Consider the following 27,913-nt stretch of genomic DNA (forward strand, 5'->3'; position numbering starts at 1 on the left):
GTCAACCGTTAAATATATTCACAAGAGTCATATGCATCTAAATCACTTTTAAACTGTTGAAAATTTTGTTCCATTAACTGTAAAAAAAGTGTTTTTTACCCCGAAATTAGTAGCAAACGGAAATATTCGCCATGTTGTCTTTCGACGTACTTGGATGATTCTATTACACTGCAGGGGGCATGGGTAATTTCTGAGGGCTGAGTTGTATTTTATTTCTTTTTTTCTTTTAACTGCTGTTTTTTGTTTCTCCTTTCTTGTTAGTAATCAAGCCGACACTCTGGAGTTCAATAATACGGAATTCAATAAAAGGGAAGATTTAAATATAATATAACTCTATGGGGGACTATGAGAGGCACATAAAATGGTAAATAATCATCTTGCATATTGTATCACCCCTGCGGTGTAATGGAATCGTCCAAGTACGTCGAAAGACAACATGGCGGATATTTCCGTTCGTTACTAAATTCGGGGTAAAAAAACACTTTTTGTACACTTAAAAATACAATTTTTTCAACAGTTTGAAAGTGATTTGGGTGCATATGACTCTTGTGCATATATTTACCAGTTGAATTATTTTCAAATGGTCTGTTAAAGTGCATTTAAAAATTGTTGTCGTGAGTTGTCGTGAGTTGTCGGTATTTAGTGCGACCCCAATAATTCAGCAAAATTTAAAAAGGTTAGTGAGGAATATTTATTCTGATCTTCCTGCAAGTCGTTTTTAATTACTGTGAAATATAATCAGTGTCGATGTCCACATGAAAGAATACAATGAAGGCTGGCCACTTCTGTCAGATTCAGACAAATAATGGGGTACGAAGTGACTTGGGTACGAAAAGACCGACATCGTAAAAATCATAGTAAGAATATACTGAAACCAAATTGCTCCATGCAACTAACTTCAGAATTAATCTAAAAGTGTTCACAAAGTCTCAATAAAAAAGAAACTTAGGAACTGTAACGATAAGAGCAACTATTCAAACAATATAAATGAATTCTTACCCCAGTCGAGTCATCCACAAAATTCCAGTTCAGTTAATGGCCTGTCGTTTCGACCCTAGCAGAGTCTTTCTCGAAGGCTAAATGACAACACAACAAGCTTGAACAGGTAACTAAGTGAAACATAAGCAGTGAAGTGGAAATACATGAATGAGGTTAGAAAGCATGTATACAGAAAAAAGCAAGGGGTAAACAATGAATAGGGGGACAGGGGGGGTGAAGGGAAGGGATTGGCTTGAATACAAGAAGATGGAAACACAAAGGACAATAGATCAAGGGTGTGAGGAGTTGGGGGGAAAAGAAGTAACTAATTAGTGAAAAGGGTGATACCTGGGCGAAAAAGGAGATGGCAAAACAAAAGCATTTATTTTTCGTTTCCTTCTTGGATGTTCAGACCGTGGGGTTGAATGGTTTCTCCCTACTCAAACGAACAGTCTCTCTGTGCTTGCCTATTAGTGCCTCTATGCCATGTAAAATCATGTCTGACATTACTATTATTATCATTCTTGAATCGGCCAAGATTTCAACAAACAGTACAAGATAAATATCACCAAAGAAATATAAAAAGAAAAGAAAAAAGTAATTCCAGTGAATATTTGAGCACAACACTTTTGGCCCATAATTGCTTCTCTCCATCCAGGAGTAAATGGGTTTGATTCTTGTAGTTGACATGGCATGATGCTCTACACATTTGGTAGTATAGGCTGTATACTCACTAGGGAGTAAAAAGGAATTAAAAAACAGCAGTGATAAAGTCAATAAATACTAATGCTTAGTGAGCATCAACATTTGTGGACACCATCGCCATAGAAATGTCCAACATTGTTATTATGAAACTAGTGTTGAGTAAAAAACAAATTTCAAATCCAGTCGTATGAGTTTCTAAAAAGAAAAGAAAAACACGAACATACAGACCTATATTTTGGAATTGATTGGACAAAACTAAATGTAAATGTTTGGTTTTACTTTTATCTTGAGGCTACAAGTGTAGTTCCGAGTGCCCTGAGAAATAACAAGAAATACAATATTCAAGAAAAAAATTTCAGATGAACTCTGAATATTTATATATTTATTCATTTGTCTTTGTTGAAAACTTGATTGTCCAAAGTGGTCCAGGGTTTTAAATTGATTATAGTTTAGCTAGTTTATTGATGAAGGTATAATGATTTCAACCCAATTTTATAAAGATGATTTGTCAATACTTAAAGGCAGTGGACACTATTGGTAATTACTCAAAATAATTATAAGCATAAAACCTTACTTGGTAACGATTAATGGGGAGAGGTTGATAACATAAAACATTGGGAGAAATGGCTTCCTCTGAAGTGATGTAGTTCTTGAGAAAGAAGTAATTCTCCACGGGTTTGATTTCGAGACCTCAGTTTAGAATTTGAGGTCTCGAAATCAAGCATCTGAAAGCACACAACTTCGTGTTACAATGGTGTTTTTTCTTTTATTATTTTCTCGCAACTTCGATGACCAATTGAGCTCAAATTTTCACAGGTTTGTTATTTTATGCATATGTTGAGATAGACAAGTGAGAAGACTGGTCTTTGACAATTACCAATAGTGTCCAGTGTCTTTAATAAAAATCTATTTGATACAAAATTGACAATAAATTTGGCATTTTGTAGGTGAATATACATTACACAACATGCTCAACCATGCACATGTATTTTTGCAAGAAATACCAAACCTGTGAGTTGTAACATCAGAGTCATGAGAAAAAAGGGGCAAACCCCATTATATGTTTTACTGTTTCACTGTTTCGGACTCAAGATCAAAACTAAATGTTGTATTCGTTTCTAAAAACAAAATCTAGCATCTCGGGCACAAAATATTATGGGGATGTTTTCCACCATAACCATCTTTATACCATGCAAATAATGTGTAAATTTAAACAAAAACTTATCAATCTTAACAAAAACCAAAATTAATAATCTTAGCACTGTTATCCAACTGGTTTGGTAATTGGAAATATTGACAAGAAGGATTTCATTACAAAGTTTTACAAGCAACACTTGGTGAAAGGTTAAGATTGATAATTATAAATCTAAACCTTTCACCAGTAGCAAGATATTCAGACAAAATTGCTATTCATTTTCAATAATTGCAAACTGCACACCTTTCAATGTTTTTTTCTTCAGAATAAATTTTTAAACAAACTGACAAATTTGTATGGAAAGTTGGGTATATCTCCTTATTGCAACATACACAAAATTAAAGCCTAAAATGACCTTTCCAAATGTATGACACTTAAACATGAATTTTAGTGACATCCTAGCTATTTTTGCAGACACGGTCAAAAGAGTGGCTTTTAGCCTTGTTTGGGGCAAACTTGCATAAAATATAAATTTAAAAAAAGTAACACTAGGTGATAACATCCTTTTTGGTGTTAAGGATGACTGTTTCATATTTCATCACCTTGAGCATCTTTTTAAGATGGAAAGACCCATGAGAAGTACTCATTATTATTAGCAGTATTACTATCAAACAAAGTGAACAACTTTGTACTAATACTCACAGGTTTCAAATCACACAAAGAAATGATCCATTAAGTTATGTAAATATGTCTGACTGGTAAATATTTATCTCATTTACATAATTTGTTCTAGACTTGGACAAATAAATGAATATTTAGATATGTGCATAGTCAATGTAACAATGTTTACAAAATAGTTCTCTTTTGCATTCCAGTGCAACTGTGGCAGGCAAGGTGCTTCACTGTTCATGTCATGTTTGATCATAATTGTATTATATTGGTCTTATTTATTCAGGGACTCCATCAGTGATTCCACTGTTCTCCCTGATGATACACGCTCACAAGACATACAATAAATACTATACCGACATACAGCCTTTTCTCAATACCAAAAGTTCAACAATTGTTAGCTTCCAGTCTTTATCAAATGTAAGATTTCTTCAATGGTGAGCTATGTACAATTTGTGCCTGCAGGAAGTCCAGGCAATGTGGCTCTTGTGGTTATGTGTGACGTCGTGAGTAATAACAACACGATTGTTATATTATTTGTCTTATATTATTTGTCTTATATCCAGTATAAATTACCTTAAATAATGACCCGTATCCCATATTCTAAATTAAGATAAGTTCTTAGTAAATACAAAAATATACGAATGAATTTATATACAAGCACCATTATCGTTTGAACCAAGGGACAAAAATATTTACAAAAATATACTATATATTTCATTATATACCTCACATATAGAATCCTCTAATCTGATTGGTTAAAAATGGGAGTCATGGAAATAGCTATGCAAGCTTTTTCTTTCAAGATGACGTCATATTGACCATGCCCGGGGCATAGTCAATCGACTATGCCCGCCCTGGAAAATAATGGATCCGTCTCAACACACTGTATTCCTACATGTATGTCGCGCAAGTGTTTGATGCGTTGTATACGTTCGTCGTGTCACGGCGCGAACTACATGAACTATAGCTGTGACCTTTATTCGCAGACGACCTTTCAACGTAGTTGTTTGTGTGGGAAATTTAATTGTTTGTGTTCATGCCAAACTCGCAACGTAAAATGGCTGAAGCAAGATTTCATCTACGTCAACAGAAACATCAGGTTGATTCATGTGGTTGTTAATGAGCTTTAGATAGTCTCTAAAGATTTTTACGGCGTATTTTATCAGCTGCTTTGTGCTTTTGCTGTCGGCGGCATCTATTCTCTCGTACTTGGATTGTTATCCAGTGGTGTTGGATTGGTATATTTTACTCGTGAATGCGAAATGAAAAACACGAAGCAATATTTTGGTAAGTTATTACACTTTATACATTTCAAAATCAAGGCCCAGTTCATGAAATCTTTTAACCAATCAGATTAGAAGAATCTATATTATTTGGTATATAAAAGTAATATTGACTGCTTAATATTCGGGGAACAGTTGAAGTTATAGGCCCTCGGTGATGTCAAAACCATGACTATGCCCTCAGCTTCGCTTCGGGCATAGTCATGGTTTTGACATCACCTTGGGCCTATAATTTCAACTGTGCCCCTCATAGCAGTCAATATTTCCATAATATTTCAGTGGTTTATGAAATGAATTTATATACATTCTAAGCATCATTATGGTTTGAACCAAAGGAACTGTTAAATAGCACTCTTGCACTGACTACTCTCTACCCATGGGAACTTGACACAAAAGTGCGCGACCATTTTGGTACTGTCTTTGTCCATTGCAATAAGTCAATGAAGATACAATCCCTGATATGACATTAAACCGCGCTGCGATGTACTGGCATAAAAACACTGATTTAGCTTCTAACTTCTCATAATGATTACGACAAAAAACCCAATAGTAGACTGTAATGGTATTCCTGTTTGAACTGATGAGATGGCCTTTAGTAAACTTTGAAGAACATCAGGCCTCGAACTTTGTGTTCAAAAGGGCACTGCAATAATTGCTGTGCTTTTTACCAGAATTAGAAGGGCACTGCAGCAATGTCGTAAGTGTAAAAAGGGCACCACAGCAAAAATACCCCCGAAACAACAAGACGAAACAAAACAAGGAAGAAAAATATCTTACGTTATACAGTAAAATAATCTTTCTATCGATCCAAGGTATCGTAATTGGCTTCATTTTGGTCAAATAAAGCCTACACGTTGTGTTGTTTTTGTAAACAAGCTAACCGTTCCGAGGAACTACATGTATAATATGCTTCGCAGACCATGCTGTCGGCGGCTATTGCTTGCGTAACAGCGAAGACTGTGCTGTTGTACGGTTTAAACGTGCACACCAGCGTTGGTGGTTATTGCAATTCGGGGGTGGGGGAACCCATTTGGCCAAGCATGGGCAGACACATGCAGTCTTTGGTCAAGGCGGTATCGCGTGATGCACTGTGATATTTTGCCAATAGAGGGTGTTTATTATCTTTCTATTGCATAATTCTGAAAAGCCCTCTAGCATTCAATGTTTCTTGCCTTTATTTTAGAATGCAAAGTGAAAAGACTAAGTGCCTTTATTGGAAACTATGTGACTGCTGTTGCGTTGTATAAATTGTGATCGCGGAGTGGTAGGTCTGTGTTTTGTGGGAATTTCTAGTAATTTTTTGCGATGATTACCTCGACCATTCTCAACCGTATAAGTGTGAACATACAAGCGGACATTTAGTATGCATCAAACAATTTTACAAAAGGGCCACCGACGGCAGTTGGATAAAAAAGGGCACGGTAATATATTGCTGTGAATTGTCGTTATGTTTGAGGACTTCATGACAATGGCACAGGGCACCTAATTGCCGTCAGTGCTGTCGGTTATTTCGAGGTCTGGAACATACTTCCTGTATTAAGCGAGAAGTTATCAATTTGACGTCGGCTGAGTTGTCATGTGAGGTACATTTACTGTTACCTATTTAAACCTAAATACATTATACAGTGATGTACTGGTGTTAGTTATGATTCAAATTGGTCAACATCTTGGAATGGTTTTAACATTTAGACACAACGTAAAAACCCAAAGCAAACTATGACTGCGATTCTATGAAGACTTATTGTAGTCACTGAACTGTTCCTTTAGAACTAGAGGATCGGATAAAGTCTACTCTTCCATAATCCAATGATGTCATTTCCTTTTAAGCTTCATTTGCATTGAAGATGCTAGGGTCTGATTTGACCTGAAATTTAGGTTTACAAAATGAGCTATTACAATTTTGTAATAGCTCATTTGATAGACTCGAAAAAAAGTACCAACCTTTCGTTAAGGTATTGTATGAACAAATCCCTGAATGAAAAATTGTAGTTTACTTTGAAACTAGGAAGAAGTTTTTGTTAAGATCCTCACATTAAATCATCTTACACGTATTTTGTGCATTGTACGTGGCAGTGTCTTGTTTTGTAACAGCAGCAAGAGAGAAAGTAAAAGTGATAATTCATTTGTCATAGTTTTGGCCTTGCAATTGTGTGTTTTGAGCTGTAATTGATAGTTGATACATGTACATCAAATAATATGTCAATTATATATAGTTTTGCTGAACATTTACACGATTTTGCGTAGCTAACATGTAAATTATTAGTTGACATTTTGTTGACTGATTGAGGTGTATATAATGAAAGTGTTTAGTTTGCTTTAAACATGAAAGTCCAAAGGAAACTATAAAGTCACTGAGGCTTTGAATCAAACTAAATGTTCAGATCAACCAGAGGGAGCATAACACTCAGTGACAGGGTTCATACTTGAGCATTTTTCTCAAGTTCAACTTCTGGAAGAGACAACTGAAGTCTAATACATTTTTGGTTTGGGGAATAACTTCATTTCCATCTATTAGTCTCCAATAAACATGATTTGTCTCAAATAAAGGAAGTACACAGTTGTGCAGAGAAATCAAAGACTCAATGACGTGACAGATTCACTATGAGTAACTTGGAATGAGTTACATTTGCAACAAATGAGGAGTCTACAATGACATATTATGGGATAAGGCTTTGTCTAGAATGTTTGAAATTGTTGTTGTTTATGGGTGTCAATTCCAACTCTACTTCTGACTAATGAGGAGTCTACAGTGACATTCAATGCTTTATTGGCAATGGTCTTCATTTTAGTGTTGTTAAGTAGTGTTATGTGGTTCTCTACCTCTTCTCCATTTGCTACAAATGAGGCATGTACAGTGACATTCAAGGCTTTATTGGCAATGGTCTTCATCTAAGTGTTATTTAGTAGTCTTATGTGGTTGTCTACTCCAACTCCAATATGGGTGAATGCAAACCAATTGATGCATTTATGTGCTGCTCTTCTTCATCTGTAAAGTGACCCATTCTGAGCCTCTTGAGGTGTTTGGTCATTAGCTTCAAATGAGGCGCCCAGGATGATGCACAGCCAATCAATGGATTATTATCTGAGAGACTCAGATGGACCAGATTAGGCATGTCACTCACTGACTCAGCAATGGGCTCCATATCACCACCTGTCAGAGAGCACCCTTTCAATGACAGTTCCTTAAGTTGGTTCATTTTCTTCAAATACAGAGCCCACAATGATGCACAGCCACCCAATGTGGAATTGTACGATATGTCCAGAGTTTGAATGTGCCTTAGTGCCACAGCAATGGGTTCTACATCTTTATGTCTCAATTTGCAAAGGCTCAAGTTTGCCTCTTTAAGGTGTCTCATTCCCTTCAAATGAAGAGCCCACATCTCAGCACAACCACCCAAGTCTTGATTCCATGACAGATTAAGATGAACCAGAGTTTGAATGTCACTCAGTGCTACAGCAATTGGTTCAACATCTTTATCTCTCAATGAGCATTTACCCAAGTGCACCTCCTTAAGGTGTCTCATTCCCTTCAAATGAAGAGCCCACATCTCTGCACAACCACCCAAGCCTTGATTCTTTCCCAGATGAAGATAATACAGAGTAGACACACCACTCAATGCCATAGCAATGTGCTCAATATCTGTACCTTCCAGGCAACAGTCTATCAAGGAAATAAAATAAAGGCATTCCATTTTTCCCAATTCGGGACCCCAAGTGGATGCACAGCCACCCAATGCTCTACTCTCATTTACATCTAGAACAACCAGAGTGTCTTTCATTGACTTGGCAATGGGCGACACATCTTGAGCCACCAGTTTGCATGAAGTTAAGCACAGGTTTGAGCACTTCAATTTCATCAATTGAGGAGCCAGCAATGACACAGAGCCACCTAAGGTTTCATTCCCTGAGAGGTCTAGCTCAATCAATGTTGATGGACTTGCCAATGATGATAGGATTTGATCAGTATTGGCAACAGTTAATGAGCTGTACTTCAGAGACAGACGTTCTAAATTAGTCATTAGCTTTATTGACGTTGCCAAGACTTCAACAAACCTGTGTAAGTTAAAGTTAGACACATTCAGTGTCTTAACCTCTGAGAAGTAATCATTTCCTCTGCAGAGGGCTGCCACTTGCTTCAGAAAATGAAAGAATGCATTTGTACTATCATTATTCCATTTAGAAATGTCAATACCATCAGTCAGAATTGAACGGATAACATTTTCTAGTGGCAGTTCCTTTGACCGACTCTCAAAATAATAAACAAGGACAAGTTGTGGATTTATGTGATGAATCTTTTGTAAAATACGATTTGTGCATGCCACGTTTTCTCCACAACAAAATTGGAGCAGTTTCTCATAGCGAGAACAGCAAGAATAATCTGTCAACTTACCAGCTACCTGATCTAGGATTCTGTCATATTCCTCGGTATTTATCAAGCTTTGCCAGTACAGCGCTGCACAATACTCCAAAAACAGGTGGTGTATAAAAGACACACTTTGATAAGTGTCAAGCCCATCGATGATCCTCTCACTAGTGAGGACACCTGCTTTCATCGCTTCATCTAACGCACTCTTTTCAAAGTCCCCTTCTCTAAAGTCAAATGACCGATCTTTCGAAATCAGACAATCTAGAGCAACCTTTCCAACTCTAATCAAAACTTCAGATATTTCATTTTCTTTGATGTTTCTTTCTTTTCTTTTGAATATGTATTGAAATGCACTTTTGTACAGTCGTGTCATTGTGTCAGGGAGAGTGTTCTTTTCGGCCCATAGCGAGCACATCAGCAGCAGTAGCATGGGACTCTCTGCCAAATCAGACAATGTATCTGAGAGTTCTATCTGCTCTATAAGTCTCCTAGCCTTGTCATGATCCTCAGTGAAGAATTTGTTTACATATTCCTTTATATTTGTGTTGGAAAAGCCCTTAACTCTCACATGAGCATAGGGCTTTTTAACCAATGATTTGTTGACTAATTTGTCAAGGGGAGGGCGAGATGTAATAACTACCCAACATTCTGTGTACTGTGTTTTACTAAGAACTTTGAGAATTGAACCAAATGAGGATGTGTCAAGCGAAGCAATTTTAAATTCATCAAATCCATCCAAGAGAATCAATACTTTGTCTTGGTTCTTGTCAATAAACTCTTCCAAAGCAGATGCATCCAAAGAGTCTTTGGCAACAAGTTGATGACCGATCGCTTCTGTTAAGTTGGAGGCTTGTTTTATTGAGCGCATTTTTAAAACAAAAACAAGTTCAAACTTATTAAGTGTCTGACAGGTACCCAACGCCCAATCATAAGCAATTTTGTCAATTAGGGTTGTCTTGCCAATTCCTGCTGATCCGCTAACAACGATACGTTTGATTGGAATTCCCTCCTTGTGTGTCTGAAATTTGAAAATCCCTTCATATGATTCTATCTTACATTTGATGGGGTTACCCTCCCTTGTCTCAGGCTGCATCTTTTCATATGTTTTTTTATCTAATTCCATTTCTTTATCAGATTTCATGTTATTTTCCTTTTTCCGAGGCTTTCTTCTTGTATGAGTTTGTTCAACTAAACATAGCGTTGTGAAGATGTCTATTATGTGCATCTGATTTGCAGTAGATTTGTACACTTTCTTCACCGCCTCTTTAACCTTTGATGCAACGGCTTGAACTTGCTCTTGGTCTGGTGTTCCTGTTGGTAGATTATAACAATTCAAAGTTCCTTTGATTATAATTACTCCAATCACAGAATTTAAGTTTCATTAGTGAACTGTACATATAAACACGTAGTTCTGTATCGCATTTGATGGGATTACTCTCCCTTGTCTCAGGCTACATCTTTTCATATGTTTCCCTCCTCATTTCAAAGTGGAACATTTTTCTATCTGATTCCATGTTGTTATTCTCTTTTCGAGGCTTCCCCCTTGTGTAAACTTGTTTAACTAAACAGCTTTTTGTTATACCTCGGTAACAAATTTTGAGGTTTGATTAGGTGAGAATCAATCACGTGATGTAATACAAAAATGAATATACGTGCGTAGCGCACATCCTTTGTACAAAACAGCCGGTTCGAGGGAACAGCCGGTTCGAGGGAACAGTGAAGAATTGTTTCTTATTTGATCAACTGTTTGTCTGCTTATAAAACCATGTATACTTTGTCGAAATAATGTTTGAAGATGACAACAGAACTTTGAGAAGAGGAATAATAATGTAATCAAGGTATAACAAAGCAAATGGCACCCTCGGCTTTGCCCCCTCGCATGTACAACACCCCATGGACCCCCGTCTCAGCGTGAAACAATTGTATAGTGTAGATGTACATGTGCATCTAATCATCATCAACCCCTGGGAGCATCTGTACATAGCTACCTGTAGATTTGTACACTTTCTTCACTGCCTCTTCAGCTTTTGATGCAACAGCTTGAACTTTGTCAGGACTTGATGTTCCTGTGGGTAAGTTTTAAGAAATCACAATTGCTTTCAATTTAATTATTCCAATCGCAAAATTTAAGCTTCACTTAAATGTACATAAACACATAGTTCTGTAAATTCAACAACAATTTTTTAGCACAGTTTTCACCTTTAAAGTTCAAGTGAACATGTTTGAGCTGGACTTGGGTTCTTTGGAAAATGGCCAGTGCAGTATATTCTTCATCTTTTTGTTGTTGCCAATTTTGTGTTTACCAACTGTTTGACAATTATATTTAATGAGTATATATGACCTAAAGTGTCAAAACTTAGAATAAGTTTACGTGAATCTCTTTATTGGCATGAGTGTTTTATGCTACTTATTTTATCACGTATCATATACTGTAAGTTGACATAGTGAGATAGTTTTTTTAGGGTATGGCACTCGCATGATGAGCACCACATTTTTCACACATACAACCTCTTCTCACTTGAACAAAACTATTTTTAACATCAAAAGCAGACAACTGTTTCAAGAGCCTTTGATTTTGGTTTCCTTTTTAAACTAAAAACCTCTATGCTGTGATGAGTGTGTATAATACCTGTTACATTCTGATTGCCTGAATTATTCATTGTAGTTCCAGAAGCTGAACCAAAGATGACAGCACAATGATGAAAGTGTTGTGCTTCAGCTTGTTGGTTAGGGTGAACTGTGTGAACACTAGATGATTGTTGGCTCAGATCGTGCTGAAGATCAGGTTTAATATCTGGTGACAGATAAAACTTCTACTTAAATTCACATTACAGTGAATGACACTTATATTTGTAAACATATTTCCAGCTCTTCTACAACACTTAAATAAAGTAGTTTCCTACTAAAAAGTATGGAACTTTTCATGTATCCGAGGGCATTCTCGATATCAGAATGTGTGTGATACTTGAACATCACGTCACAAACTATTAGTATTCCTCCCTGACAAGATGCCAGTCTATCGCAGGTTACTCCACAGCTCTCGCCGGTACCCACTGTGTACTCCCGGGTGGAGAGAAGCAAATATGATTTGAACCCTTATTGTATAAATAACAGAATTTGGGTCCAGCGCCCTAGACTACTCAAGCACAAGTTCCTAATCACAGACTATACAAAAGATAAATCATTGACTTCCCAATATGAAGCTTTTAATACCATAAATGCTCAAATCAAAATGTGAATTTAACTATTACCTGTTTCATCTTGTGATAATTCCTTTTTCCCACTTTTCAAACCACCTCGTGGAGTCTCTGGAAGAATTTGGAACAATGAAGAATATTACAAAACCTAAAGCACAGCAATCAGCATTGTAGTTAGGGCAAAATTCACAATTTTGATTTGCTACAAAAAATCCAAACAGATATTTTTTTTAAATATTATAATGATGATCATCTGAGTCTATAAATTTGATGTTTTTAAATTTGTATTGTCTGTTAGACTTCCCATGCATCACAAACTAAATAAAAAGTAAAGTTTGTGACTCTACCTTTAAATTAATTAACTATCTGTTTAAACAAAATCTTTATAAATGTTTTAACTGTTAAACCATCATCGATTATCTACAACCCAAGACATAATAATTTCTTACTACAATGAATTAATATTGTGACTGTACTTGCATCAACAATTGTTGTTTCTGCTTAAAAAAAAAAAAAAAAAAAAAATCACTCCAAAATTATCGGGATATCACATACAAAATCAAATGACCTCATGCATATAGTCTTATTATTGAAACTTTAACCCACAGAAATCGAAGGTTTGACGATCATGGTCTTGATGGATTGTTGAAAAAAGCATTGTGCCCCTGGGTTTGTTGACTTTCAATTTGGAGCATTTGGGTTACACTAGTTCTCTATAACTGACCCTATTTGGCTAAATGTGTTGGAAAACTTTTTAAGATGGTGTCTAGCCAGTTTCGTTGTCCGGGGTGTTTATATTTTGGATGAGCCTAGCTCCATGGCCTAGCTCAAAAGCCATGTGGTTAATCTACCAGGAATTGAGAAGACACATTAAGTTTACATGTCAGAATTTATTATTTGTTTTCTAGAGGCTTGGGGACTTAAATTAATCGTTGGGTATCTTTTGAATATTTAGCATTTAGCATTGGTTGCTACGAGAAGCTATATTTGTTGGTGTGACCATAAAGTCATAGCTGTCCGGTCAATTTTAATATGCTGCCACCTAGCGTCCCAAAAGTCTCTCTTTGTTTGGAATAAATTTTTTCACACTTTCTGTATTGATCAGACAACCTGTAAAATAAATTGTAGAAAATTAATTATCAAATTTTAAATTAAAAAAATGGGGGGGGGGGGGGGGGGGGAGTAGTTACCCGTTTTCTTTCGTGATGAAATACCACTGCCCATCCTGTGTCTTCCTCACCACGTTGATTATCTGATGAAATCAATTTATAGGAATGAATTACTGTTTGTTTTTCAGTACGATTAAAGTATAACAGAACCTAAAAGCAAGCTTGGTTCACCATAGTCACATAAGGCCAAGTAAAAAATAAACATGTTTAGCGTCCCCGCCTGCTTCTTTTTTTTAGAGGGTTTTTATGTAACCTTTTTTTTTTTTAATTCTTTTTTTGGTAAATGAAAAAAAAAAGGATATATTTTAACAGTCTCATCAAGAAAATACTTTACTTAAAATATGTGTCGAGCAGTCATTAAAAACAGAGTCCTCTTCCTTCCTTTTTAAAAAAATATGTTTTGTTTTGTTCAATGTTTTGTCCAGCATGTTTAAAAAATTTATTGAGAGTTTGAACAGTAGAAGAAACAATGAATTTTTGAAATTTTTAAAAAATACAAAATAAAAAGCCCCTCCTCCCTTTTTTTTTAGAAACCCAGACGCTAAACATGTTTATTTTTACACGGCCAGACATTGTTCATTTCACTCTAGTAGGGTTGCTGAACGGGAAAAAAACAAAATGTCAACCTTGTTTTTCTTTAAATTTTGAAATGTACCCGCTGCTAAACATATCACATCAAGGGAAAGCTCAACAATTGCTCTAAACAACCGAATGAGGGTAGTATAAAATGGGTGTTGTAATTGTTAAGTTATGACCGTTTATCAAAGTCCAATTTGACATGTTTTTTGGTGGTCACTAGGGTTAAAGATGTACCAAATATTTTGTAATTGGACTGAATAGCATGTAATGATTGTTAAACAATTTCTGTTTTGGTTGTGAGCAACTTTTGTTTTGGTTCCAAACTTTGAATCACACTATTTGTGAAGGGTATGCAAGGCCTTGATCCTTAGAGTTCTCTCTGAAATAATTAGAAGTCAATGGACAAACAAGCATTTGAAAATAGCAACTCAAGACATTAAAGGCAGTGGACAAAATTGGTAATTTTCAAAGACTAGCCTTCACAGTTGGTGTATCTCAACATATGCATAAAATAACAAACCTGTGAAAATTTGAGCTCAATCGGTCATCGAAGTTGCGAGATAACAATGAAAGAAGAAAACACCCTTGTCACACGAAGTTGTGTGCGTTTAGATGGTTGATTTTGAGACCTCAAGTTCTAAACTTGAGGTCTCAAAACCAAATTCGTGGAAAATTACTTCTTTCTTCAAAACTATGGCACTTCAGAGGGAGCTGTTTCTCACAATGTTTTATACTATCAACCTCTCCTCATTACTTGTTACCAAGAAAGGTTTTATGCTAATAATTATTTTGAGTCATTACCAATAGTGTCCACTGCCTTTAACAACTAATACCAGAAAAGATATAATTTAGCAGGGCTTTCAGCAATACCAGTTGAACATCACCATGGTGGCATTACAGAAGGAGGTTTTAAAGGACAAGAGGAAGTAACAATAAAGTGTTACTTACCACTCATAAATATGTTGATGTTAACGTTGTGCCCACTTCAGAAATAACCAGATCAAACTTCAGATGTAGCTGACAAGTGTTTTCAAATATCACTCAAGCCTTGATAGAGAACATTTGTGAGTCTTCAGTGAAATTAACCTAATAATTGGTAAGAATCGGTGTTAGATAGGAAACAAATCAACCAAAGTTTATCCTGCTACCTAGGAACTAACATTGTGATACGTATATAGGGCCTGTGTGTTTAATTTGAAGGAGTGGTATGTATTGTGTTTAATGTTCCAGGGTTCTCGAGTTACCCAAGGGAAGCTGTATCGATCATGTGATTCAAAACAACCAATCAGATTGAATAGCTCAGGTCAAAATTTACCATTAGTTGAGTTTCTTTTGTCCTTCACACCCTGATACTTTGCATAGATATTTGAATGACTATGAAAATGTTTGTACCTGAACTTCAGGAAGTGTTGTGTCTCATACAGTCTAGGTTTCTATCATGTGATGTTTCCACCAAAATGTCCCCGGGAGAGGTGAATCTATCACCTGATCCAACCAATCAGCTTGGGGCAGATGAGTTTGTTTTGTCGTTCGCACCTTTGTACTTTGCATAGACTAATGACTAATACAAATAGAATAGAATGATTAATACAAATTTTGTACCTGAACTTTAAGGAGTGTTATTTACTTTGTCTCCTACAGTCTATTGTAGGTCTCTATCATGTGATGTTTTTACCAAAATGTCCCCTGGAGAGGTGAATCTATCACCTGATCCAACCAATCAGCTTGGGGCAGATGAGTTTGTTTTGTCGTTCACACCTTTGTACTTTGCATAGACTAATGACTAATACAAATAGAATAGAATGATTAATACATATTTTGTACCTGAACTTTAAGGAGTGTTATTTACTTTGTCTCCTACAGTCTATTGTAGGTCTCTATCATGTGATGTTTTTACCAAAATGTCCCCTGGAGAGGTGAATCTATCACCTGATCTACAAATAACATTAAATGGTCATAACTCCTTATTGTAATGATGTACTGACTTGAAACTTAAGTCAAACATTGCTTCTAACAAGTAGATTCATATGAAAAGATGAAACTCAAAGAATTAAACACTGGTTTCAGTTGAATGATCTAAAACAATGAAACATTAAATAAACATAACTACTTATTTCAATGATGAACTGACTTCAAACTATTGCTTTTTATATATAGAGTCATAAGAAAAGATAAACCTGTCTTTGTGCATCACTGGTTCCAGTTGAATGAGCTGAACCAATGAAAACCTTAAATGGTCATAACTCCTGATTGCAACGATGTTCTGACTTGAAACTTAAGTCAGATGTTGCTTCTTACATGTAGATTTATATGAAGAGATAAAACTTAAAGAATTAATCACTGGTTTCAGTTGAATGAGCTAAAACAATGAACAAATTAAATAAACATAACTACTTATTTCAATGATGAACTGACTTCAAACTATTGCTTTTTATATATAGAGTCATAAGAAAAGATAAACCCGTCTTTGTGCATCACTGGTTCCAGTTGAATGAGCTGAACCAATGAAAACCTTAAATGGTCATAACTCCTGATTGCAACGATGTTCTGACTTGAAACTTAAGTCAGATGTTGCTTCTTACATGTAGATTTATATGAAGAGATAAAACTTAAAGAATTAATCACTGGTTTCAGTTGAATGAGCTAAAACAATGAACAAATTAAATGGGCATAACTCCTTATTGCAATGATGTACTGACTTGAAACCTAAATCAAATATTACTTTTTACATAAAGATGCATATGAAACGATGAAACTCAAAGAGTGCATCACTGAAGAGTGCAAAGTTTTAATCAAATAATTATTGCTGCTTATAGATGTATATAATATGAAAAGATAAAACTCAAAGATCACTGGTTCCAGTTGAATGAGCTAAAGCAATGAAAACCTTAAATGTCATAACTTCATTGTCAACGTCCCCACCCCTTTGACCATCAGTTTTCTGTCAGTCATTGTTCTATCTGGTGATCAGCAGCTCGCCATTGCAGCTTCGCTGTTCTAGTTATAAATAAATTTGTGTTGATTAAAAGCCTGACTTCAAACCTTGAAGCGGGAGTTTCAAAAAAGAAAAACAGAAAATAAACATTTTGAAATGGATAGATAAAGACCAAGTTGAATTGTAATCTTGTGGTGTCATTTTACATGTGAGGCTAGTTCCAACTCCCTAAAGAAATATACTATTACAATGTCCAAGAATAAAAATTCAAATTCAAAGCGGTTCTGAATGGATTTTAAATAGATTACTGTTAAACTAGTTCATAAATGAAGTTATAAAGATAGCTTTCACATTTAAAAAAGAAGTCAAAAGCATTGGTACAAAACAACAATTTACTTGACAATTGTATGAATTAACATAACTGACAAGAGCAAAAGTTGATAACAAATGTTACCTTCCAGTCTTCATCAAATGTAAGACTTGAAATTGTCTTCCATGGTGAGCTAAATAAAATTTGTGCCTGCAGGAAGTCCAGGCTCTGTGGCATGACAATATTTACATGACTTTGATTATTTTGTTTATCTCTAAAACTTTTTTCACTCCGTCTTATCCGCCGAGCGTCTTATCCGCAGGAAATTACAGACTCATGACATGACAGATTCACATCGGTGGGTAAATCAGAATGAGTTGCATTTACGACGAATAAAGAGTCTACAGTTCAAGGCTTTGTCTAAAATGTTGGAACTGATCTTCATTTTTCTTTGTGTTGTTTAGAACTATGGTTGGGTTAAAAAATCCATTATGGTCAAATTCAAATCATTTGATGCATTAATGTACTCCTGGTCCTCATGTGTCAACCCATACAGTGTGATCTTCTTGAGGTGTTTGGTCATTAGCTTCAATTGAGGCGCCCAGGATGATGCACAGCCAGTCAACGGATTATTCAATGTGAGATCTAGATGATTCAGATTAGGCATGTCACTCACTGACTCAGCAATGGGCTCCATATCACCATCTGTCAGATTGCACCATGCCAACGTCAGTTTCTTCAGGTGGTTCATTTTCTTCAAATGCTGAGCCCACAATGATGCACTGCCACTCAATGCGTAATTTAAGATGAGGTTCAGATGAAACGGAGTTTGAATGTCACTCAGTGCTACAGCAATGGGTTCAACATCTTTATCTCTCAATGAGCAATTACCCAAGTGCACCTCCTTAAGGTGTCTCATTCCCTTCAAATGAAGAGCCCACATCTCTGCACAACCACCCAAGCCTAGATTATTTTCCAGATTAAGATTAACCAGAGTAGACACACCACTCAGTGCCACAGCAATGGGCTCAACATCTGTACCTTGCAGTGAACAGCTTACCAAGTGAATTTCTTGAAGGCATCCCATTTTTCCCAGTTCAGGACCCCAAATGGATGCACAGCCACACAATCCTTCATTCCATGATACATCTAGATCAACCAGAGTGTCACCCATTGACTTGGCAGTGGTAGACACATCTTGAACTTCCAGTGAACATCCAAACAAGCCCAGCTTCTTGAGGCGCTTCAGTTTCATCAATTGAGGAGCCAACAATGACACAGAGCCACCCAAGGCTTTATTCCCTGAGAGGTCTAGCTCAGTCAATGTTGATGGACTTGCCAATGAAGATAGGATTTGATTAGTATTGGCAGCAGTTAACGAGCTGCCTGCCAGAGAAAGAGATTGTAAATTGGTCATAAACTTTAGCGACTTTGCAAAATCTTCACCAAACCTCTGGAAGTTAAAACCAGTCACATTTAGTTTCTTAACATTTGTGAAGTAATCATTTTCTCTGCTGAGGGCTGCCACTTGCTTCAGAAAATGAAATAGTGCATTTGTACTATCATTATTCCAATATGGAATAACAAAATCATCAGTCAGAATTGAGCTGATAACATTTTCGTCTGGAAGTTCCTTTGACTGACTCTCAAAATAACAAATAATGACAAGTCGCAAATTTCAGACTTGATGAATCTTCTTTAAAATCTGATTTGTACATGCCTCATCGTCTCCACAGCAAAATCGGAACAAATACTCGTAACGAGATAGATGGGAAGAATGAGGATCTCTAAATGTGGCATGCTCAGTTGACTCAACCTCTGTCTGATCTAGGATTCTGTCAAATTCCTCAGTGGTTATCAAGCTTTGCCAGTACATCGCTGCACAATACTCCAGAAATGTTTGGTGTAAAAAAGACACTCTTTGATAGGTATCAAGCCCATCGATGACCCTCTCACCAGTGAGGACACCTGCATTCAGTGCTGCATCTAATGCAGTCTTTTCAAAGTCCCCTTCTCTAAAGGCAAATGACTGATCTTTAGAAAGGAGACTACCTAGAGCAACCTTTCCAATAGAAATCAAGTTCTTAGATATTGCATCGTCTTCAATGTTTCTTTTTTTTCTTTTGAATATGTACTGAAATGCACTTTTGTACAGTTGTGTCATTGTGTCTGGGAGGGTGTTCTGTGTGCTCCCCATCAGCAAACACATCAGCAACAGTAGCATGGGACTCTTTGCCAAATCAGACAAGGTTTCTGACTGTTTTATCTGCTCTATAAGCGTTCTAGTTTTGTCATGATCATCAGGGAAGAATTTGTTCACATATTCATTTATATCTGTATCAGAAAAGCCCTCAACTCTGACATGAGAATAGGGCTTCTCAACCAATGACGAGTTGACTAATTTGTCAAGGGGAGGACGAGATGTAATAACTACCCAACATTCTGGGCCCAGCTTTCGATTAAGAACTTTGAGAATTGAACCAAATGAGTTTGTGTCAAGTGTAATGATTTTAAATTCATCAAATCCATCCAAGAGAATCAATACTTTGTCTTGGTTCTTGTCAATAAACTCATTTAAAGCAGATTCATCTACAGAGTCCTTGGCTAGAAGCCTATCAAAAATTGCATCTGTTAAGTTGCTACTTTGTTGCAATGAACGCATATTTAGTACAAAGACAAGTTCATACTTATTGAGTGTCTCACCGTTACCCAATGCCCAATCATAAGCAATTTTGTCAATTAGGGTTGTCTTGCCAATTCCTGCTGATCCGCTTATTACAATACGTTTGATTGGATTACCCTCCCTTGTCTTGAAGTTAAACATGTCTTCAAATGATTGCATGGTATTGTCCTCTTTTTGAATTTTCCCTCTGATGTCAACTTGTTCTTCTAATTGTAGCTTAGTGTAGATGTCCATTATGTCCATTTTATCATCATCAACCCATGGGAGCATCTGTACATAGCCAGATGTAGATGTGTACTTTTTTTTCAGTGCTTTATTAGCCTTTTGTCCAACAGCTTGAATTTGATCGGTGTCTTATTTATCTGTTGAGAAACATAAACAAATAAAAACGAATCCATCACTAACATAAGTGCACCCACAACCTAAGCTCTCTTAATATATTCCACTTACAATTTTGAAGTTTTACTTGCATGTCGCGTGTATTTGTAAAAAACATGCATGTTGCGTGTATTTCGACACATCCACACCAGCTAGTTTTCACCTCTTAAAGGATTGGGGTACTTTTTTGTAGCACAAAACACAATGTCAACAGATCGATATACATTGAACTTACAGTTTGAAGATAATGAAATTAGAAATCTTTCCTTAAAATATTACTTGCTGAGGTGCTGTAGTTTTTCAGAAATGAGTAAAACAACTTCATGAAAATACTTTTTCGAGCTAAAATAATTTTCGTCTCACTGAGAAGAATTTGTTTTCTTCGACTTAATCATTTTTTAACGCAATCATAAGAACAGTGTTTGACTTCTCAATGATAAATCAAGTTGTCATGTTCGCCCTGAAATATTTTTGATAGTTCACTCTTGAAAACCATTTGATTTTCCCCGAAATTGTATGATGTTTTTTTTATAAGCTACCAGCAGTAGGGCTATCTACAAGTACAGTATAGCGTTCGATTGATAGTTTCATGATTAAGAACGACGTGGATCGGACACTTCATTGGACACAAAAATAGATTGTGTTTGTGCCGGGGCCAAAGGTAGGAAGTGGATTCGCTCTATTTATGGGGCAAAACATTACCTGGCTTTTCAGAGCCTGGTTTTGCACCTAGAAAACATGCAAGGACTTAATTCTACTGGTAGTGTTTTTAGAGAGTTGTCAGTCATGGCTCACCCTTAACACTTTGCCTGCAAGGTATGTGGAGCTACGTTTTTGAAGTATTAGAAATTTTTCGTATAGCACCATGTAATGGTTTTACAAGGTGCTGTGGCGCAATATGCTGCCCATCAAACCAGGAACACCGTGGTGACCCCCTTCTCATACGATAAGTGCACTAGGTTCTTTTACATACATTAAACAACACATGGGATCAGTGTTGTAGCCACAGTGGGCAGTGCTGGGCGGGCCTGCCCAGAAGTAATAAATTTCGCCCAGCACTCCGAGCAAAATCAATGTGCTGCCCAGCACAGGTTTCCCCTAGTTTGCACTTCAGCAATGATGGCACCCATATCTTAACATGAACAATTGTGTTGAACTGCTCGCCCTTGGTGGACTAAATTGGATTTAGAGACCACCACTAAAATTGGTCTAGCTACAACACTGCACGGGATCAATGGCTTTTTGGATGGAAATGGTCAGTCTGATGGATATAGTAGCTTAAGAAAAAAAAAGTCATATACCTCATCGGAAAGGTCTTGCAAAGAGCTTTGAACACTTCACAGACGTGACCCCATTTTGACCTTGTCTTACGGTTCAAATCGGGAGTTGAAAATTCAAAAATTCATATCTCAAAAACTACACATTTCCCAATTGGTAATAAAGAGACACAGTGGTGCAACTTGTAGTGTGTGCAGTTGTGCAGAGACATGCTCCATTGCTCATCCTTAGAGCTTCGTGTTTTATCTGTTTTAGTCCAGATTTCCTCAACCACATAAGCTATTTTGACAATCTTTACATTATATAAAAGGGCTTTACAGACTTCACAAAAATGGATATGTTAGTGACCCTTTCTTGACCTTTTAAATGCTTTGAAAAGGCATCATTTAAAGGCTTTTCCTTTGTTTTTGATGCTTTACCTACTGTAAGATACATTTTCATTTTGTTTTCTTTGCAATTTGATGAGCTTTTAAACAACACTATTTTTATGGAGTCAAACACTGACCCAACGGTAACTGAACACCTAGTGTTTGTTTTCTACAAACACTTAATTCTAGTTTTATTCTTTATTATTAAGTTGGCTGTATTTTTCAAAGCGAGACAAATCAGTTGCATTTCTATAGAGGGTGAGTGAGGAGATTTTTCCATACTGGGAATAAAAATAGGAAGGTAAATGAACTTTAAGACAGTGGACACTATTGGTAATTGTCAAAGACCAGTCTTCTCACTTGGTGTATCTCAACATATGCATAAAATAACAAACCTGTGAAAATTTGAGCTCAATTGGTCGTCAAAGTTGCCAGATATGAATGAAATAAAAAACACCCTTGTCACACGAAGTTGTGTGCGTTTGGATGCTTGATTTCGAGACCTCAAGTTCTAAACTTGAGGTCTCGCAATCAAATTCGTGGAAAATTACTTCTTTCTCGAAAACTACGTCACTTCAGAGGGAGCCGTTTCTTACAATGTTTTAAACTATCAACCTCTCACCACTACTCGTTACCAAGCGAGGTTTTTTGCTGATAATTATTTTGAGTAATTACCAATAGTGTACACTGCCTTTAAATGTGTACCTTAACATACCCTGATGCATTTCATAAAATGGCCTTTTTGTTCATGCACATTCGAATTTGATTTTGAAATGTTGTGACATTTATACAATAAACTATAATGGTTTATTGCCTTTTGGTTTTGCCTTTGATAAGGAGTAAATATAAAATGGATATTCGTGTAAGGTCTGCTCTATCAGCAGACAATGTCTGCTACCCAAAGGTTGACTCGGAGTCTGCCTGGGACTTCTGAACTGGAATTTATAATCAATCTTCAAGAATGTTTTCAAGCCTCAGTACTTTATACATACCATTTTTTATGAATATTTTCAGCAGGACAACCACTGTAGGTAAAACAGATAGGTACAAGTTAATTACAGACCTCATTCCAGTTCAATTAAATAATGTAAGTATTTTCTGGCGCAAAAAATACACGATAGTAGCTTTAAAGGACAAATACTTTTATGTGTAAATTGGTTTTTATTTTTTTTAAATGTCATCAACAATTATTTGTTGGCAACAAAATCGTTCTCACATAACAATAACAGACGAACGATGCACAGTTGAAAAAACTATTAAAACTTAAATCTTCCTAATCACTCTATTTTTAAAATGATTTTACATGACATTGAGGCACTGGTTAATAACTGAATGTGGATAAGGCGCCTTCAGTCCATTCAGTACTCGTGGTCTAAACATCCAAAAAGGAAATGACTAATAACCCTTTGTCTTTAGTGGGTCCACTTGTTTTGGTGGACTTCGCCATGTTCGGTACGCAGGCATTGTATAGATTGGTGTACTGTAAATAAGTCCTACATGTAAAATGACTACCACTGTTTCTCAAGTATTATGCAATTTGGGCACCGTATCCATTCTACTGTGTGCCTGAACTTTGGCAGAAAAGGCCTAGTCTGTGTTTAGAAAAACTAAAATTACTTACATATGGGGCAGACAATTGCGCTGATACAACCTAAGACAATGGCCAAGTTCTCAGTTGTTATTCCTGAATCTCCTTTAATAGTTGTAGCTGGCGCATGTGTTGTGTAATCTGTGATTGGCGCCATGATGGATCTGTTTAAGAAAATACTAGAGTCAAGCAATCTGTTTATACTACTCGCACTCAATATTGCCAATGCCACTATGAATGAAGTTACAGTACTTTTAAGTAATAAAATTCCTCCCCAAAGACCTATGATGAAAGCATAGAGTTATATATAAGAACTAGAGGGCGCACTTGCCTATATACGCGCCCCGGTATGCGAGCAGGCGGCCATTTTCTAAGTTGACAAAACAGCTATCTCACAGCGTGTGTTTGTGCGGCCATTTTGTAAGTTAAACAAACAGCATCGCGTGAGCATTCAATAAAAAAAACCTTAAACGTGTATTTCATATTCAACGCGCGTGCAGAATGACGCGCTTGTCATCTTGCGGTCCCGTGGCGTTTGTGCACGAAGCATCACTCGTGCGCCCTCTAGTTCTTATATATAACTCTATGGATGAAAGCAACATTGTGCATCAGACTACAGGTCCGAAATGATGTGAATAGTGAGTTAACCCGATTGTACAAAGTACTGGTAGCAAAACCTTAAGCTTGTTGTTTGAGACTTGTGATTTCACCTGCCAAGTAATGCGAGTTTAAAATGAGCAAATAAATGAAATTACACGCAAGTTAAACTAAGTGATCATTATATGCTACGTACACATATCCTTGTCATTTTTTTGGTAGAATGCGCATCACAAGTCATATATTATTCTGCCAATATGGAGAATTATTGATTGTCCAATATTAATAACCATTGGATGCTTGGCAGTATTTGTCCCTAATGAGACCCTGCCCTCTCGTGCAAACAGAGGAAGATGGTATCTATTTGAACTTCTCACGTGTGGGATAATAATGAAGTTCTTATCTTAATAGTTTGTCTAGTTGGGGGGGGGGGGGGCGCAAGATGTAATAACTAGAAGATCACTGGTGCTCTTGTTTTTAATAATGAAGAATATGGGTATGATTAGCTCCAAGTTATTGTGGAGACTTTGTGACATGTGGTTCACGAGATATGGATTTTAGACTCAATGAGTTTTTATGTACAATCACAATATAATTATTAGTTGAGGACTTCCAATCAGCTTAGTGGCTAAACATATTCAGCCATCAAAGTTAATACAAATCTTAGTTGAGACTCCTACTGTACAACCCAATAACTACATGTACTTATGTTTTCATAATTAAACTAACTCAAGGAAACTACACAAAAATGTAAATCTAATCCTTGGGAAGAAACTATAAATAGCTAGTTAACTTGAGGGTACAACCATGTGTAGATCTCTTCTGTGCGAGTGTTGGCTCTGTAAAGACACCAGTGGTTTAAAATATGAATAATAATAATAATCAGTAATTGTTATTGAATCCTTTGGTTGTCTTCTTCACTCTAAACTGTTTTGTTTAACATTCAAAATTAGTCACAAGCATTTGAATCAAAATAAAATTAAGTAAAAGCTAAGTTATACATTATTCGTTGTTTGAATTCAAGTAGCTTCCTTGTGAAGTCAAGGTTTTCCGAGTACTCCCTTTCTTTTATAACTGAAGTGTAACTTTCACATTCAATTTTAACACACAAACTATTTTACAATTCGGTCCATGTGGACATGCGTTACCGAACACTTTTATCTGCTCACAATTTTACTTCAATGCAGTGGCTGTCTTTCCAGCTAATAAATTACTACGGTATTATCAGTTTCGGTGTATCTTCCACCTTAGTTAAAATTAATGAATCAATTGATGAAAGAAATTTAAGCATACTGATTCTGGTTCTTGGCCGTCACTGTCAGCTAGGTTGAGGACACGCTGTCCCTCTAGTCTCTTAGCACTCTGGCCCTTCAGACGTTTCCCCGTTTTCTATGAGCTTCTCTCTGGACTCTGTACCCTGGCTTTAGTAGTCCGTCTACAGTCCTTCAACGTCTCTCATCAATTCTTCCATTTAAACTTCAATCCTTACTCAAGGCCATCTATTAATAAAAACAGTGAACCAAAACTATCGAAACATGGGAATACATAATTTTTTATCATAGATCTGCAACAACACCAACAAACTATCATTTAGTCCCAACTTGGTGGAGAGAATTAAATAACTTACGGCAAACTTTAAAAGCTGTAACTTCCACACATTTTCAAGAATTGCAAGGATTGAAAAACAACGCTCTCCTTCAGTTTCTTTTTAAAACTTTAAAGAAAGAGTGGTCTAACATGAAATAAAATCACAATTAATTAAGTCAGCAGACTTCTACTTCTTCATTTGATAATGTTCAGTTTTGAGTGAACAGGAATTCCAACTTACGGTTTTCAAATGCATTGTACTCTTGGGTTGTGCTGGTTGAGTCTGCTTGCTCTCATATAATAATAATTTGTTGGCTGGCTTGCAGCAATACTGCATTAAACTTTGAATGATTTGCCTCAGTGGCTGAGTCCACTGAGCTTCAGCTTTGGCATGTAAGTTGTATGCCAACTGATGCACAAATTTGCTCAGGAACATGCACTGGTTGGTGGCTAGAGCAGAACCTCACACACCCTCTCGCTCTGGGGTTTTGATGTCAACTGACTTCACACAGCATTTGCACAAAGGTTCTTTCTCACTCACTTTCTTTGTATTCAGCCACACCCTAGCTAATCACTCCTGTTATTCTTCTACTGTTCTATCTCCCACTAAACTGAAAATAAAGGGACACTTACAATCAAGGTTTTGTAGCCGATTGTTTGGGCTACCCTTTCAGGCTTTTAAGCCTAGTGAAACCCTACTTAAAGGTTGAAAGAAACATTCCACCATATGAACAAAGTAACTAATGGTACAACAACAAGTACTATGTGTGCAACAAAGGCTGGTTCCAACAAAAGGAACATACCATGGGGTTAACAGTGCATGCAACAAACCACAGCCTGAGTACCTGGTGATCTAAACTAGTTTGAGTTATGCTAATAAGACTGTTCCATTAAGTTTGTAAATAGGTAAGTTAAAAAAAAGGACTGATTCATTTTATCTACAGGTGGGTAACAAAATAAAGGCACAATTTAAACTACATTGTGACAAAATACATGCCCTTTTTCTTTTGAATCCTTGGTATCAGCCATATTCTTGGTTCAAGAAAGATTACACGAATCTGAAACAGAATTTGTATTGTGTTTTTTTGTTTTTTTTTCTTTGGAGTGGGGGGGGGGGGGGGGGCGAAAATCAACAACTGATTAATACCACAGCGTAAATACTCTCTTAACTTAGGGTACACAATGCATGCAGTACATTAAGCAGCGGTTCTGGCGAGAAGTTTTGCAGTTTGTTTTACCAAGTTAACACTAATAACTAGTAAAAGTTTTAAATGTAGGCGAGGCATAATCAAAATGTGTATATCCTGGGGCATTTCATAGAGCTGCTAAGCACAAAAATTTGCTCAGCATGAAATTTTTCCCTTGATGAAAATAGGATTACCAACCACATTTTTACATGATTCTCAAGGTAAGCAAACAACAGCTGAATACCAGTAACAAGCAATATGCAACGAATGAAAACTTGATTGGTAATCCTGTTTTTATCAAGGAAGAAATTTCATGCTAAGCAAGTTTTTGTGCTTTGCAGCTCTATGAAATTGGGCCCTGGTATGTGGAAACTGTTGAACACCAAAAGTGGAATATACAATCTGAGAAACAAATCTGACAACGTTTTTCTCAGATTCAAATTTTTGGGCCTAAAACCTGCTGTCTTTTACATAACTTCCAAGTGAAATGATTCTCAAAGTGTTTTATACTGTCACAAGCTGATAAGTATGACTTCATTGCCGTTATTTTTATTTCTGTGACGCCACTCTATTGTTGAAAGTGTGTATTATTTTCACGAATCTACACATAAGTGTAGATCCATAACATAATCTACAGTTGAGTGTATATTCATTACAATAGTTCAAATTGAAAATTACTGTCTTTCCAAACTGAAAGATAGCATGGAGTGCAACAAAACATTAGCTAACTGATGTTATCCTTCGTTTAAAAAAAATATATTCCAGTTTTGAAAAATCACTTTAGTAACACAATTTATTAGCAATATAATAGAACACTAGCTATTCTAACTAACAGTTCAGAAAAGCTAAACATGAATTGTCGGGATCCCAACATTATCTCATGTCCCTCAGCCAAAATATACAAACAATTATTACATG

General features: G+C 36.4%; 3 protein-coding genes across 3 annotated transcripts in view; 1 reads left to right on the forward strand and 2 right to left on the reverse strand.

Moving 5' to 3' along the window:
- LOC139954599 (reelin-like) overlaps nt 1-27,913 on the forward strand; it is a 56,858-nt gene that overhangs the window by 17,879 nt on the left and 11,066 nt on the right. The gene's annotated exons all lie outside the window — the stretch shown is intronic.
- Nucleotides 5,799-12,425, reverse strand: LOC139954177 (NLR family CARD domain-containing protein 4-like). The gene is made up of 4 exons (XM_071953877.1): nt 12,391-12,425; nt 11,769-11,933; nt 11,128-11,205; nt 5,799-10,450 (listed from the first exon to the last, which is right to left on the reverse strand). The coding sequence occupies exons 2-4, from the start codon at nt 11,797-11,799 to the stop codon at nt 7,695-7,697; spliced, it is 2,865 nt and encodes a 954-aa protein (XP_071809978.1). The 5' UTR covers nt 11,800-11,933; nt 12,391-12,425; the 3' UTR covers nt 5,799-7,694.
- Nucleotides 17,796-20,297, reverse strand: LOC139952787 (NACHT, LRR and PYD domains-containing protein 3-like). The gene is given in 1 exon segment (XM_071952006.1): nt 17,796-20,297. A coding segment is annotated over 1 exon segment (2,487 nt). The 5' UTR covers nt 20,283-20,297.

This window comes from Asterias amurensis, chromosome 2 (genome assembly GCF_032118995.1).
Source record: "Asterias amurensis chromosome 2, ASM3211899v1".
NCBI lineage: Eukaryota > Metazoa > Echinodermata > Asteroidea > Forcipulatida > Asteriidae > Asterias > Asterias amurensis.